General features: G+C 40.0%; 2 protein-coding genes across 9 annotated transcripts in view; one reads left to right on the top strand and one right to left on the bottom strand.

The window, feature by feature from the left end:
* ANXA10 (annexin A10) overlaps positions 1 to 16,513 on the bottom strand; it is a 147,309-nt gene that overhangs the window by 38,505 nt on the left and 92,291 nt on the right. For all 6 annotated transcript variants that reach the window (XM_063638410.1, XM_063638412.1, XM_063638409.1 and 3 more), the window contains one exon: positions 10,169 to 10,263. In XM_063638410.1, coding sequence (XP_063494480.1) covers positions 10,169 to 10,263 — 95 coding nt within the window. The remainder of the gene's footprint in view (positions 1 to 10,168; positions 10,264 to 16,513) is intronic.
* DDX60 (DExD/H-box helicase 60) overlaps positions 1 to 16,513 on the top strand; it is a 200,900-nt gene that overhangs the window by 180,894 nt on the left and 3,493 nt on the right. Inside the window, exon 41 of one of the 3 annotated variants that reach the window (XM_063638369.1) lies at positions 3,069 to 5,559. The exons of 1 other annotated variant lie outside the window; for it this stretch is intronic. The gene's annotated coding sequence lies outside the window, so the exon portion shown is untranslated. Of the gene's footprint in view, positions 1 to 3,068; positions 5,560 to 16,513 lie in introns of those variants that run through there. One more of the 3 variants, XM_063638362.1, reaches the window with a different exon arrangement.

The raw sequence follows: 16,513 nt of genomic DNA, 5'->3' as shown, positions 1-16,513 counted from the left end.
CTTTTTAAAGAAAGCAAATAAAATTCTAGAAATTAAAAACTAAAAACAGTAGCTAATAGAAAACTGAAAATGAAATCAGTACATTGGGAAAATACATTTTAAAGTGACAAAAATATTCTACATATGTAGACAAGAAATATATGGTATTTATATGGTAACATAAAGTTACCAGACTTGAAAGAGTGAATGAGAAGGACAGACTTTGGTCTAAAAGGATTTACAGTAGGAGAGAATGTGGACAATGCTGGAGAGACACTATTTCCAGTCTTCCAGAATACGTGAATTCTCAGCTATTTAGACAAAAATATACAAGCCTGTTGACTACCACAGTGAAACTATAGAATACCAAAAATAAAGAAAACTATCTTAAAAGCATCCAGAGAATAACAGGGAATCTATAGGAAAAAAGGACCAAAACAAACAAAATAATACCTCTCGATGTCAGAAGAGTTTTCTCAGAAGTGTCAATAAGGGCCGGAAAAAAAAAACAAAAACAAAACTGAAGTTATATTTGCAAAGATGTACAGAAAAATAACTAGAATTCCGCCCAGAATTCTATAGCTATCTAATATCTAACAATGAGGAAACAATAAAAATATTCTCAGGAAAAGACTGAAATAATTTAACATTTATTTGTCATTTCCAGAAAAAAAGGAACTGCTAATGAACGTCCTTTTGAAAAAAATCACATTGAAATCAGAAACATAGAATTGGGTATTTGAAGAAAAATGTACAAATAAATTAAGAATCACAAATAAAACTAAAGAAACACTAACTTATACAATGGCATAATAATGACTAATTTGGGGGAGTATAAAACAAGGTGGAATAAAAATATTGGTCAATAATAATATGCGCCTAGAAAATTTCCCCAGCTTTTATGTCAATTACAGGAAAAAACTTGAGGTAAGAGATGTTATTGTGAACGTAGGTTAGCAAGTAAGATAGAGTCCATTTCAAAGACTGACTCATTATAAAAAATTGTCAGCCGGGCGTGGTGGCTCACGCCTGTAATCCCAGCACTTTGGAAGGCTGAGGCGGGCGGATCACTAGGTCAGGAGATCGAGATCATCCTGGCTAACACGGTGAAACCCCGTCTCTACTAAAAATACAAAAAAAAATTAGCCGGGCGTGGTGGTGGGCGCCTGGAGTCCCAGCTACTCAGGAGGCTGAGGCAGGAGAATGGCATGAACCCGGGAGGCGGAGCTTGCAGTGAGCTGAGATCGCGCCACTGCACTCCAGCCTGGGCGACTGAGCAAGACTCCGTGTCAAAAAAAGAAAAAAAAAAGAAAAAAAAATTGTCACGACCAGGCACGGTGGCTCATGCCTGTAATCCCAGCACTTTGGGAGGCCAAGGCGGGTGGATCACAAGGTCAGGAATTCAAGACCAGCCTGGCCAAGATGGTGAAACGCTGTCTCTACTAAAAATACAAAAATTAGCTGGGCGTGGTAGTGGGCACCTGTAATCCCAGCTACTCAGGAGGCTGAGGCAGAGAACTGCTTGAACCCAGGAGACAGAGGTTGCAGTGGGCTGAGATTGTGCCACTGCACTCCAGGCAACACAGCAAGATTCTGTCTCAAAAAAAAAAAAAAAAAAATTGTCACATATGGATCAAACCAATTTCAGTCAAAGGACTCAAACCCCTTGGCTGTGACTGAAATAACTGTGGTTCTGATCTCTGACTCAAGGGCCCACAAAGCTGAAACACATGGGATCAGTAATGATGAAGTTGCACCTGATGGAGGACTTTGTGTAGGCCAAAACCATTGGAAATTCATTTGATTGAGGTGTGCACAGCCACTGTACAGGAAATCAACGTGTCATGCTGACTGATGCAGAGCCTCTGTCTCCCTCATGTCCCCTGAACTTTTCCTTCCCTCTACCCCAACTTCTACTGCTTTCAGGAGAAAAGTGAGTGAGGGTGGGACAAAGATCTTCCTATTCCCATTGTGGACTAGGGCCATGCACATTTGCCTTTGTGGAGCAGGAGGACTCAAGGATATGTGAATCTGTTGGATGCAGGTGTCCATGTCACCATTCTACCTGGACTCATCGGTGAAAGTAAACCCAAATTCAAAGGATGGGTTTAAGCAAGGTTTGAAATGGAGAAGGAAAGTCAAAAAACCTTATGATTGGAGACCTTTAGACTAGTATAACTTCCACTGTTGTACGTACTTGGTATTCATGTTTATTTGTTTCTTCTGTGAATGCTCCTAATTACTGGAGGGGATGCTTTCCACAGGAAAACAGCATATGTAAGAAGTGCTACTACCTATGAAGCCCCATAAGCCTAATGATCACTTTCAGCATAAGTTTCTATGATAGATAGTTTGCTGATTGGAGCCTCCAGCAAGGGAAAGCAGCCTGTCAAAGGTGCCTCTTGATGTTTTAAACTTGTTGCCTTCCTGATACAATTCCGGGTCTATCCCTTTTGAAAAGCAGCTACTGGCCTGCTATTGGACTCCTGTAGAAACTGAATGCCTGATCCATGGAGGCCTTGTGACCCTGATGACTGATATTCCCATATTAGGGTAGGTCAACTGGGACTCAATGAATGGCAAGGTGGAAGGAAACCAGCCAGTCTCACCTGTCAAATAGAAGTGGTACATCAAAGAATCCAGTAGGCCTGGACCCTGCAGTGTCTTGCATTTACATGAAAAAAATGGTAGCTATTCCTTTGGGGGAAACTTTTGGGGAAATCAGCAAGCTGCTGATTCAATGGGGACCTCAATCTGTTGCCCTAAATGCCATGGCCTGGTTCACTGGCGATTCAGATAAGCTGAAACCAGACAGTGTCCGCTGGGCTGCTGTGGCTGCTCAACTCAGAAACACCTGTGCAGAACAAAAAAATGAATGATTATTGCCCCATGGGCAGAAATCAAGGCTACTATAGCTCTGAACAGTGTTCCCTTTGATAAACTCAATCTTCTTATTCACTCTTGGGCTGTTAGCCTTCTCTTTGGGTTAACTCATGGAAAAACACAAACTGCATATTAAACAGGAGTTTCCTTCTGTAGTCTGTGGGGAAAAATTGCAGGTGCTGATAACTTTTGTGTCCTTCTTGCAGCTGTCCACAGTAAGGGCTGATTCTCTGATGAGGCCAACTGGAATCCAGGTGCTGATCCAGCCTGCATTGCTCAGATCACACAGTTGCTACCTGTATTCATCATCAGACTGGACATCACAACACATATACCCTCAAAAGCTGGGCATGTGGTAAAGCATTCTATGTTTCTGATGCCAAGGTTACCACTGCTTGCCAATCTTGTCACTTTCATCAAAGGTTGACTTGCTTTTTTCCTGGCAAAGGAAGTCACAATTCATAGGATATTTCCCCTGCAGTTCTGGCAGATGGATTGCATCAGACTTTGATCACCTCACAGACTTCTGTAGGTCCTCACAAATGATAACACTTTTTCAAGTTACAATATTGCTGTTTCAGTTCAGTCAGCTGACTTCCGCCACATCACTGTGGCCCATGAAAATAATCTGTGCCATGTTTTTGGCTTTCTAGACTACTTGAAGTCTGATCATCATGCAGTTTTATTAAAAGTGCCACTCAAGGCTGGGCATGGTGGCTCATGCCTGTAATCCCAGCACTTTGGGAGGCCCAGGCAGGTGGATCATCTGAGGTCAGGAGTTCAAGACCAGCCTGACCAACATGGTGAAACCCCATCCCTACTAAAAATACAAAAATTAGCTGGGCGTGGTGGCATGCACCTGTAATCCCAGCTACTCGGGAGGCTGCGTGAACCTGGGAGGTAGAGGTTGCAGTGAGCCAAGATCATGCCACTGCACTCCAGCCTGGGTGACACAGCAAGACTCTGTCTCAAAGAAAAAAAAAAGCCACTCAACAATAGACTAAGAGTCAAGGTATTTGATGATCTCCACCATCCCTAGGCTTCTGGTATTGCTGCAAATTGATCAGCTCAGTAAGTCTTCTGACTCTATCTTCTTGACCTTCGTCTGGCCTACTTAGCTTAGTAGGGAAGTTTGGTCCCTGAATTTAATGGTTCCTGGAAAATATTAACCTCCTTTCAATTTCTTGGAAAATGACCATGATGGAGGAAGAGGGTCATGTAAACATATTTGTAAAATTTGCGATTTCACTCTTACCTTTTCTAAGTATGATGCTTCTTTCTTTCTCTTAATACTGAAAGGATAATTTAGTGGGTAGGGTGTTAGCAAAACTTTGCAAAACTTACAACTGAGGCAATTCCAGTGAAAGAGAGCTGGCCTAACTGACTCCATCTTGCTTCTAACCTCCAAGATGTACTTGTTCATTCCTGGTCATAGGCTGAACTAACTTTGGGAGAACTTAGGTTATAGTTTAACTTTGAAACAAAGACGGTAACAGCCCTTTTCTAAAACAAATCCCCTAGGCTGCCTTTGCAAGACTAACAAATTATCTACAAGATTAGAAATGATGGGTTAGGAATCTTGCAGCTGGAGGCTGTGACATTCTGAACCTCCCTGAATTATTCCTAAGGAAAACATCAGTGTTATACACTTGATCTTAGCCAAAAGGCCGGGAAGTAATTCCACATCAGTATTGTAAAACCTAGGCTCAGTGCTTGAGATATTTTGCAGACCCTGTGCTCAGTGGATTAGCTGGCAACACCCAGGTTGATAAGCTGGCTCATCTGGTCTTGTGGCCCCCACCCAGCAACTGACTCAGTGGAGGAGGACAGCTTTGACTCCCTATGATTTCATTTCTGAAGCAGCCCATCAGCACTCCACACTTTCTGACCCCCTTCCCACTAAATTATCCTTAAAAACCCCCAAGTTTTTGGAGAGACTGATTTGAGTGATAATAGGACTCCTGTCTCCTATACAGCTGGCTCTATGTTAATTAAACTCTATTTATATTCCCCTGTCTTGATAAACCAGCTCTGTCTTGTCAGTGGGCAAGGAGAAACCACTGGGCGGTTACAATACCAACCTCAGGGTGTCCTGGTTGGTCTATTCTCTGGGTAGCAGCCTAATCAAAAGTGGACATAGGAATTCAAACTCAATTCTGGTTCAGTCACTTGGATTCTCTCTAGAATCTCATCATCCCAGATCATAAGGATAAGGATCATTGTTTTGGGTACACTATGTGTGGGACATAATAGCTTTCTGGAAATTATGTACAAATGGCTTTGTCCTTCTTGTACCTGACCATTCCATATTAGGTGTAAGTTGGAAATGGTAGAAAAAAACTGATGTTACACCTACCAGCATGGAACAGGTCAATTTTCTAGTGGTAGAGTAAGAACAACTGGGCGCAGTGGCTCATGCCTGTAATCCCAGTACTTTGGGAGGCCAAGGCGGGTGGATCACCTGAGGTCAGGAGTGCGAGACCAGCATGGCCAACATGGCAAATCCCTATCTCTACTAAAAATACAAAAATTAGCTGGGCATGGTGGCACGGTCCTGTAATCTCAGCTACTTGGGAGGCTGATGCAAGAGAATTGCTTGAACCCGGGAGGCAGAGGTTGCAGTGAGCTGAGATCATGCCAGTGCGCTCCAGCCTGGGTGACAGAGCGAGACTTTGTCTCAAAGAAAGAAAAGGAAAAAGAAAAAAAAAAAAAAAGAACAACAATCTTGGCACCTGGAGAGAGAACACTTAATTACACCATTTTGGCCTTCGAAGGCATTCGGGATTGCCTTAACTCACTGGCCAAGACTGTTCCATGATAGGCTTGCCCTGGACTTCCTGTGGGTCAGGTGAGGGGTATCTGGAGCTCTAGCATAGGGCTTGGAGTGAGTGACAACTTTAGATTAGGCCCTCTTGAGTAGTTGACACTTAAGCAAAACCTTGAAAGATGTGAGGGAATTAGCAGTATAGATGTCTGCCCTTGTAAGCCTGAGTGTTCGTTCCATTGAGAACAGTGGGCATTACTGAGAAGATGTGGAAGAGACAATTTAATAGTCAGATAACCTTGGTTGAAGTTTTACTTTTGAGCAAGTCAGCCCGGGCACTAAATTGCTTAACCAACAATGCAGGTTAAATGAATGACAGACACCAGCATATTTTAGACCGGATAGTCCCTGTTTTAGATGAAAAATGAGAAAATGAATTGCATCGGTGCTGAATTTGAACTTCTTCAAGAATCATTGTCTGTTTATTCTTCTCCCCATTCACAAGGGCATTTCATTGTTCCCTTGGTGTCACTGCATTGTTTTTAACTAGCACTTGCCTTGGTGGGGAAGATCAGAAGTGATCTCATGAATTACTTTGATAAATATGTCAATCAGCAGAATTCCAAGTGGATTTTCAGCTGAGTCTCAGGATTAGTTTCTGCAGTAGGTAAGGCAAAGCTGATGAAATTCAGCCACTCTGCACCAATGTAAAATGTCAAGTAAGAAGTGTTTATGGAGTCTGCTGAGAATTGTACTTCACTCAGCAGCTAAGAAAATTATTCTGTCAACTCTTGATTATTCTTGTTAATGAAAATTTAAAATATCATGGATTAACATATGGGCTAATGTATACATTCTTACCACAGAAAGGGAAAAGTAGCAGGAGATACACCTTGGCCAGGTAGAAGAAGTAGTCCTAAATGTGAGCAGTGGTAGATGTCAAGAAGACCTTACTGATGGTCAGAGAAATTAACCTGGTAGCAGCCAGGGCAAGGAATGAGAGAAAAGAAATCTAGGCAATTGGTGTCGATTCATTTTAACTACAGAGTGGATAATGAAAGGATGTTTTTCCTTTTCATTAAAAAAAAGTACATAGGCAGAATATAATGCCTTCGATTCACTGATTCTGTAAATGAAATGCCTATTCTATGCCAGACCTGGGCTCGGCTCTGGAGGGATAGCAGCAAATATTACAATCCCTGCTTTTCCAGGAGATTACAGTGTTGTTGGCAAGATGTAAAAGTGAACTAGCACAACCCAGTACCATTGTGCACAAGGACCTCATGGAACCAAGTGGGAAACACAGAGTAGAGGGTGAGCATGACAGGCTGGGAAGGTTTCCAGCAGCAGTCAAAGCCTGCCTGTGTCTTATTGGAGGAGTTGTACTTAGATGCGCCTTTACAATGTCATTCAATAAACATTAATTAAGCAATCTTGGTATGCTAGACAGACATTTATGGTAAGCTCTAGGATGAACAAGAATCATCCCAGCTTTCAAAGCTTTAGACTGTGGTAAAGTGAAACAGATACAAACAAGCTCACAGATGTGTCATCAGTTACTGTGAGGAAGTTAAAAAAAGGATGTATTAGCAGCCCAAGTCTGTTCCACTCGATCTGGTGGGGGGCTGTGAGGTCTTGTGTCCAGTACCTGGAAGGATGATAGGTGTCCAGCCTGTGGTATTGAAATCAGGTTACTGAAGACAGATAAAACAACATGACTGGAGGTGAGGGGCAGGCATGGTTAAGTTGAAGAACTACAAGTATAGCAGTTCCATTTGGCTGCAGGTGAAAGGTGTGTTAGGGAAGGGGAGAGGGATGAAGATGGAGAGCAGGAACAAAGCAAGCAAGGCTTTGTGTGCCCTGGGAAGGCATTAGGTTTATTCCATGTGTAGGAATATGTGTAGGCAGATGGCTAGACATGAGCAGGCTACTCAAGGGGAGCCCTTGAGAAAGGAAAAGCTTGGGAAGTCTTAGGCCCAAGGGACCACCCACCATTTACATATTAATAGAATCTCTAATGCTGGAGTGGGTGGACAATTAGTCAACTGTGAGCAGAAAGAAAGGAAAAGGGCAAAGGAGAAATTCCTAAGAGACATATAGGCACAAGTACCAATTTGACTGCTGTACGACCTTACTGGGGTGGCGGTAATGAGCAATGCAGCCATTAGATAGAATTCGTATCCAACCCCTGGCCCACACATGCACACCGACTAATAGTATGGGAAGGCCCCACAAACCTGGGGTGGAAACTAGGCAGGGAAAAGGCAAGGGCTTACGGCAGAAGCAGAAAAACTAGATAATGAAAAAAGGCAGAGACTTGAGACAGAGCAGGAAATGTGAAGAAAAACCCAACGTTATAAAAACCCAACCCAGGACTCTCTGCTGGCCCATTCTCTTTCAGCAGCCTGCTCTGCCTCATCTTTCAGAATGTCCTTTCCCTTTAAATAAACTCTCTGCTCCCTCTTTCCTTTCAAGTAAAGATTTCTGCTGTCTTTGAATTGTCACTTGTCCATTATCTCTTACTCCCAAGATGATCAAGGACCGAGGATTCCCCATACTTTTTAGTAACGCATGGAAACACGGATGTTTGTAGGGAGAAACAAGATAAACACTCAAGGATTAAAGTGGCAAAGTGATGTGTGAAAATTTAGATTTTGAGTCATTCTGGCCACAGTTTGGGGATACACTGGAGTGGGAAGGGTCTAGGGGTAGAGAGGACCATTTAGGAGTTTCAGCATTAGTCTGGGCACAAAATGATGAAGATCTAAATCAAGACTGTGTAAGTGAGTTTAAAGAGAGAAATGTGTGAAGAGAAATAATTTACAGAACTTGCTAATTGATTGTAAATGACAAGGGTATTTCAGAGGAAAGAGGCAAACATGACTTCCAGTTTTCCAGGCAGTGCAATTTAGTGTATCAGCCAAGGTTTTTCAGGAGGTATGAATTATTCAGCAAAACTGAGGGTTTAACAAACTCTGAGACTTTATATGTACAGTGAAAAGTTCTTCACTGGAGTATAAATTCTTTAGTATATTTTAAATTCCTTGAGTGTAAGTACTTCATTTTAAAATTGTTTTAATCTGCTTTATCATAGTTTTGTAGAGCTTGATAAAGTAATGTTTTCAGGCTAAATTTAACCTGATTTGTAAAAAGCAAAAATGTATGTAAACCTTTGGGTTAAAAAAAAATTACTTAAAAATGACATTTCTTGTCTAGGCACAGTGGCTCACGCCTGTAATCCCAACACTTTGGGAGGCTGAGGTGGGCAGATCACCTGAGGTCAGGAGGTCGAGACCAGCCTGGCTAACATGACGAAACCCCGTTTCTACTAAAAATACAAAAAATTAGCTGGGCATGGTGATGCACGCCTGTAATCCCAGCTACTCAGGAGGCTGAGGCAGGGGCATTGCTTGAACCCAGGAGGCACAAGTTGCAGTGAGCCGAGATCACGCCACTGCACTCCAGCTTGGGCAACAGGAGTGAAACTCTATCTCAAAAAAAAAAGACATTTCTTATGGCACTATGCATATTAAAACAATGTTAGATTACCAATGATACAACTTTTATAGTTTTTACATTCTCTTTCCAAAGAAAACTAGTACTGGTGTAGGTGGAACATAGGCTGAGGTAACAGTTTATGTGAAAAAGAAGATATCACTGGTCTTCTATTTTGGCTTAATTCAACTAAGGTTACTACTGGTAGTAGCTTTTGGATTATTAATTCAATCTAAAGCTGAGGGATATCTTTTATTTCATCTACTATAGTTGTTCAAAGACTGGGGTTTAAAGGTGGAGAAAATTTACAGAGATTAACTCTACAGAGAAAGTTTTATGATAATGTTTCATCGATAAAGCGCAGCTGATGAAGTAATTGTTGTTTCAGGCACTTTTGGCCTGAAGAGTTTTTGTTCTGAATTTGTGGTTTAAATGCATAGCAAAAGCAAGGAATCTTTAATGGTACTTGCTTTGAAATTAGAGTGTGATTACTTTAAAACACTATGGATAGTTTTATTGCCTTAAACTATTTTTAAACTGCCATTCTTTTTTAATGGTCTCTATAGCTGCATGCTGGTGAAGGGAAAAGCTAGTAGAGAATTCACTTTGGTTGAGAGTTAGGTGAGGACCTGCAAGGAACTGTAGGAAAAGCTGTTATATTTTGACCTGGTGATCATTAGTTTTTTATGCGCCTTCCCTAAAGCTCTCCACAAGGGCGTTTCCAGCACAACACTTCAAGCCTAATTGGACCCACTGGCAATGTAAGGTTATCAAAACTTTTCATTTGGGGACACTGAATGATTTTGGGGAAAGAACTTGTGGTCACTGGTCACTGTGAGTGTGAACATATCTCACATGTATGTTTGTTTCATGATATAGATTTTATTCCTTGAAACATATTAGAGGAATATGAACTGTTTCTGACATATAATGATGTCTGAGATATTTGCAATCTGTGAGATTGAAAAAAAAAATACCTATTATCCGTGAGTATGGTTAGTTCTCAGGAGATTGCCCTAGAAATAGGTCAAGATAAAGTGGCCTTACCCGGCCATACATGCTCTGGTATGCCTCTGCAATCATCAGCCTTTGTGCATTGCAGCGCTGAGTCAGGATGTTGATCAGCATGTCTTTGTCACAGTCTGGAAAAGAATAATATTTGAAGATTAGTAAAGTTGCTACTTTGTAGTTGGGAAGAATCCATTATCTAACGATCATAACCAGTGTGCGAGCATTATCCCTGATGGTATTTTACAGCAGGGAACAATTTTAACTAAAATTGGAAAACATGTAATGATGCTTGATGAAGCCTGGATCCTTCCTATCTCCTAATTTAGTGCCATTACTATAAACTAGGCATTGAAGGAACATTCCTCAAAATAATAAAAACCATATATGACAAACTCACAACCAACATCATACTGAACAGGGAGAACTTTCCCCCTGAGAACAGAAACAAGACAAAGATATTTTCTTTCTCCACTCCTATTCAACATAGTACTGGGAGCCCTAGCTAGAGCAATCAGGCAAGAGAAAAAAATAAAAAGCACCCAGATTGGAAAAGAGGAAGCCAAACTATCTCAGTTTGCTGATGATATGATCTTACCATCTTATAGAAAACTATAAAGACTCCTCTAAAAGACTCCTAGATTTGATAAATGACTTCAGTAAAGTTTCAGGATACAAAATCAACATATGAAAATCAGCAGCATTTCTATACACCAACAATGATCAAGCTGAGAACCAAATCAAGAACTCAATTCCATTTATAATAGTTACAAAAAATAAAATATCTAGGAATACATTTAACCAAGGAAGTGAAAGATCTCTATAAGGGTAACTACAAAACACTTGAAAGAAATCATAGATAGCACAAACAAGTGGAAAATTATTTCATGCTCATGAATTGGAAGAATAAATATCACTAAAATTATCACACTATCCAAAGCAATTTACAGGTTCAATGCAATCACTATCAGCTTATCAGTGTCATTTTTCCTAGAATTACGACAAACAATCCTAAGGTTCATATGGAGCCAAAAAAGGGCCTGAATAGCCAACGCAATCTTACACAAAGAGAACAAAGCCAAAGTCATCACATTACCTGATTTCACACTATACTACAAGGCTATAGTAATCAAAACAGCATGGTACTGCAATAAGAACAAGAGAAAACAAATAACTCCATTAAAAAGTGGGCAAAGGATATGAACAGACTTTTTTTTTTTTCCAAAATAAGACATACAAGCAGCCACCAAACATACGAAAAATGCTTAACATCATGAATCTGCAGATAAATGCAAGTTAAAACCACAGTGAGACACCATCTTATGTCAGTCAGAATGACTATTATTAAAAAGTTAATGGCCAGGCACGATGGCTCATGCCTGTAATCCCAGCACTTTGTGGGGTCAAGGTGGGTGGATCATGAAGTCAAGAGATCGAGACCATCCTGGCTAACACGGTGAAACCCCATCTCTACTAGAAGTACAAAAAATTAGCTGGGCGTGGTGGCGGGCACCTGTAGTCCCAGCTACTCAGTAGGCTGAGGCAGGAGAATTGCTTGAACCTGGGAGGTGGAGGTTGCAGTGTGCCGAGATCACACCACTGTACTCCAGCCTGGGCAACAGAGCAAGACTCCATCTCAAGAAAAAAAAATTTAAAAAGTTAAAACAACAGATGTTGGAGAGGATATGCAAAAAAAGGAATGCTTAAAGACTGTTAGTGGAAATGTAAATTAGTATGATCTTTGTGGGAAACAGTATGGAGATTTCTCAAAGAACTAAAAATAGAACTACCATTTGACTCAGAAATTTCACTACTGTGTGTACATACTCAAAGGGAAAGTAATCATTATATAAAAAATATATTTGCATCTATATGTTTATTGCATTACCATTTATAATGGCCAAGATATGTAATCAACCTAAGTGTCTATCAACAGATGATTGGATAAAGAAAATATGGCATATACACACCGTGGAACCATGGAATACTACTCAGCTGTAAAAAAGAATGAAATCTTATCTTTTGCAGCAACATAGATGGAATCAGAGGCCATTATCCTAAGTGAAATAACTCAGAAACTGTCAAGTACCATATGTTCTCACTGATGGGTGGGAGCTAAACAAAGGACATATTGAGTAGGACAATAGATATTAGAGACTCCAAACAGTGAGAGGGTGGAAGAGGGGCAAGGGTTAAAAAGTTACCTATTGGGTATGATGTTCACTATTCAGGTGATGGGTACACTAAAAGCATAGACTCCACCAGTATGCAATATATGCATGCAACAAATCTGCACTCATACCCCTTAAATCTGTAAAAAAAATTTTGAAAGGAAAATAAAAATCCAATCAAAAGCACAGAGGAGTGAAGAAAATATAGTGTCTCTTCAATCAGCTGTTACTCCACCAAAAAATGGCTCCTTGACCTTTAAGCTGATTAGTGTTTAAATGGGACCAACATCTGATATTTGGATTTAGGTCCCTGCCTGGCTACCCTGCACAACTTTGGGACACTGCTCTCTGCTTCCCAGCTGCTCCAGCTCCAGCCTTGGCTAAAAGAACCCCAGATAAGTCCCAGGCTGCTGCTCCAGAGGGTGCAAGCTGAAAATTGCCAAGGCTTCCACATGGTGTTAAGTCTGTGAGTACATGGACAGCAAGAGTTGAGGTTTTGGAGCCTTTGCCTAGATTTTAAAGGATGTATGGAAACACATGGATGTCCAAGCAGAAGTCTGCTCCAGAAGCAGAGCCTTCATGGGGAACCTCTACTAAGGCAGTGTGGAGGGAAAATGTGGGGTTGGAGCCCCCACACTGGGGCACTGCCTAGTAGAGCTTTGAGAAGGGGGCCACCATCCTTCAGGCCCTAGAATGGTAGATGCATCTGGAAAAGTACAGGGACTCAACACCAGCCCTTGAGAGTAGCCACGGGGGCTGAGCTCTGCAGAGCCATGGGGGCGGAGCTTCCTGAGGCCTTGGGAGCCCACCTCTCGCATCAGTGTGGCCTGGATATGAGACATGGAGTCAAAGGATATTATTTGGGAATTTTAAGATTCAATGACTGCCCTGCTAAGTTTCAGGCTTGCACAGGGCCTGTAGTCCCTTTCTTTTGGCTGATTTTTCCCCTTTGGAAAGAGAGTATTTAGCCAATACCTGTACCCCAATTGTACATTGGAAGTAACTAACTTGTTTTTGATTTTACAGGCTCATAGGCAGAAAGGACTTGCCTTGTCTCACATGAGACTTTGGACTGTGGACACTTGAGTTAATGCTGAAATGAGTTAAGGCTTAGATGTTGAGAATGAGTAATTATATTTTGCAATGTGAGAAGAACATGAAATTTGTGGGGGGACAGGGGCAGAATCATATGGTTTGGATTTGTGTCTCTTTGCAAAGCTCATGTAGAACTGTAATCCCCAGTGTTGGAGAAGGGGCCTGGTGGGAGGTGACTGGATCATGAGGGCAGATTTCCCCCTTGCTGGTCTTCTGATAGTGAATGAGTTCTCATAAGATCTGATTGTTTAAAAGTGTGTCACAACTCCCTTTCCTCTCTTCCTCCTTGTAGGAAGGCTATGTAGGATGTGCCTGCTTCCCCTTTGCCTTCTGCCATGTTTGTAAGTTTCCTGAGGTCTCCCCAGCCATGCTTCCTGTACAGCCTGCAAAGCCATGAGCCAATTAAATGTCTTTTCTTTATAAATTATGTAGTCTCAGGTAGTTCTTTATAGTAGTGTGAGAATTGACTAATATTGTGTCTTTCTTGTTGAATAGAGAGATACGGCTTATAATGAACATATATTAAGGAGGGAGGAGTAATAGAGAAGGAAATCATGAAAGTACAAGGCATCTGTGTGCTTCTGAGGGATAGTGTGAACCTGTCATGCTTTTCATGGAATGCCTGCCACCCTGTCTATCTCCTCCCTAATATAGACTGTTTCTGGTCTGTGTATCCTTCACTTCCTCATGTACCAACACACCAAGCTAATAGATTGGTTTAGTGCACAACTAGTTTAGATGAATTTTGTAGTCATAGTAGAGTCAGCAATATGACATTAACCTTTCCCTTAGCTTGACTAAAATTTAGACAAGTTTCTTCCCAACTACAGGCTCCTAATCTCCCTTTTATTAGAGAATTTATTTTAGAAAACATGCAATTTTAAATTCTTTCTCTAACTCTTAGATATGTAAGTCTCCTCCCAGCCTCTTGCAGTTTGACAATCCAAAATTGTCTTTCTCAGGGATATGGGAGCCATCCTTTTGAAATGTAATCATTGGGAAGATAGAAAATGTATTTCCTATTTCCCAGTGTCTGTGTTAGGACAGGAACCTGACTTTCTTAAGTGCCAATTAGCAATCACAGATAGCCTAATCACATTGACCAATGCCCTCCCTGCCCAACATCCTTCAGTTCTTTCCTACTATCTCAACATACTGCTTAAAAACTCTCTTGCCTTTGTTTCATAGGATTTGAGTTCACTCTCTCTCCCTTCTTGCAATGGTCTTGATTCCTACTGCAGAATCTTCCTTGCTGTTTAATTCCATCTGGTGTAATTTTTCTTCGACAAGGGGAGATATATAATGGAGATGAGGAGAAAAATAAATTGAAAAGCTAGAATGTTAAGCAAATCATCTTTTTTGAAATTAAATCCATCCTGGATGGGCTTAGGATCACAGGAAGGCTATGAATAAGGTGCTGAAATAGCCGGCGAATGAGAACAAGTGTTAGGAATTAACATAGATGACTGTACCGCTGAAAAGCAGGGGGAGCATCAGGGTATTTTATGCACGGACAAATGGTCTGAAAACAGGGAGGGAGGAAGGTCTAGAATTGGCTTCAAAGATAGAAATTAATGGCTGAGAGAAAAGGCAGACTCCACTGAAAAGGCATAGAGAAAGGTGATGTCTGGCTGAAGCCTGGTTAAAACCCTGAACTAAAAGGCAAAAAAAAAAAAAAAAAAAAAAGCTGTAGAGGAATCTGTTAATGGCATGGACATTCTAAAGTGAACATATATTTAATAATAAATAGAAGATTTTAAAATTACTTTCTTTGTCTTATTCTTACTATTATCACATTTATGAAATTATTATAATCTTGCTTTTCGTTCTTGTTCTGTTGAGATTATCCACAATCTAGCCCTCTGAACTGCTCTATTAAGTTTTCATAGCAATTCTTGTTTATTTATTCTTCCAGAGATATTTTATATGAATCTCAATAATTGTACTACAATTTTTAAATTAAAATAACTGTAAAGTTAGGAATCAATTTTGTAAGTGTTGTCTTTCTGTCACTTACATGATATTTCTGCCAACCTATTATTTAAGGTTATTTCCTTTCCTAAAAGACTTAGTAAAGATTTGCAGAGCTTTTTGCTAATGACAAGAAGCTTTATTTCGCTAAAGTTATTTATATTTGCACTTCTATTGATATTCCGTTACGTTATTTTTATTTCCTAACACATAATTGCTTAATTGAAGAACTGATATTGATTTTTGTGTTTACTTTGTATCCTGAAAAGTTATTGAACTCTCTTATAATATTAGGTAACTTTTTATTAATCTTGAATTTCTAGATATATAATTTCTTCATATAATCGCAATTTTGATTTCTTCTTTGTAATCATTGTATGTTTTTCTTCTCCTACTGCTTTAGGTCAGGGATTTCTAAATAATTTATCTTTTTCTGATTTTAACGGAAAATTTGGGCATAACAAACCATCACAATTTTATCAAATTTTATTTTGTACAATTGGACTCTTGTTGTGTGTGGTATTTATATTCTACAAATTTGCCATGAACACTGAATTAGTAAATACTGAACTATTGTTCCTAGGGAAAATGCAGGGTTAGGTTTCTGCAACCCTGTGGTTACAATAATTTTTGTCAACTGAAATGTCATTTGCATTATGTTTGTTTGCCAATGTCCTTGTGAAACAAGCCAGTCTTCTTAGCATTGAAAACTATGCTTCCACATAGCCTTCTCCTGTATAAACATTTAAGAGATATTTTTAAAGCTCTTCTATAGCCTCCTGATGTATAGAATTTTTCTAATCTGCCACCCAACACTACTTTCAAAAGAAAGCTGACCACTTTGATTGTTTTTTAAAATTATTAATTTTGTTATCAATTATCGTCTCATGAACCCAGAAATTCAGCTACTTTTTCATCTTTTCCATACTTCATAACATAGAATAGATGTTACTTCAGCATTTTCCAAACAGCATCATGCATAGATCAATACATTTTCTATTCTTTTTTATGGATGTATTATTTTATTAATTCATTAACATTAAACTCATGGCCAACAGTACTATAACTAATTCTTGAATTTAGTTTATGTAACACATATTTTTTTCTTGAATACTTCTTTTTGTGCATAGGAACACACTAGGCAGTA

The sequence above is a fragment of the Symphalangus syndactylus genome, chromosome 4 (assembly GCF_028878055.3).
Source record: "Symphalangus syndactylus isolate Jambi chromosome 4, NHGRI_mSymSyn1-v2.1_pri, whole genome shotgun sequence".
In the NCBI taxonomy this organism is placed as follows: domain Eukaryota; kingdom Metazoa; phylum Chordata; class Mammalia; order Primates; family Hylobatidae; genus Symphalangus; species Symphalangus syndactylus.
This window is presented reverse-complemented; position numbering and strand designations above follow the sequence as displayed.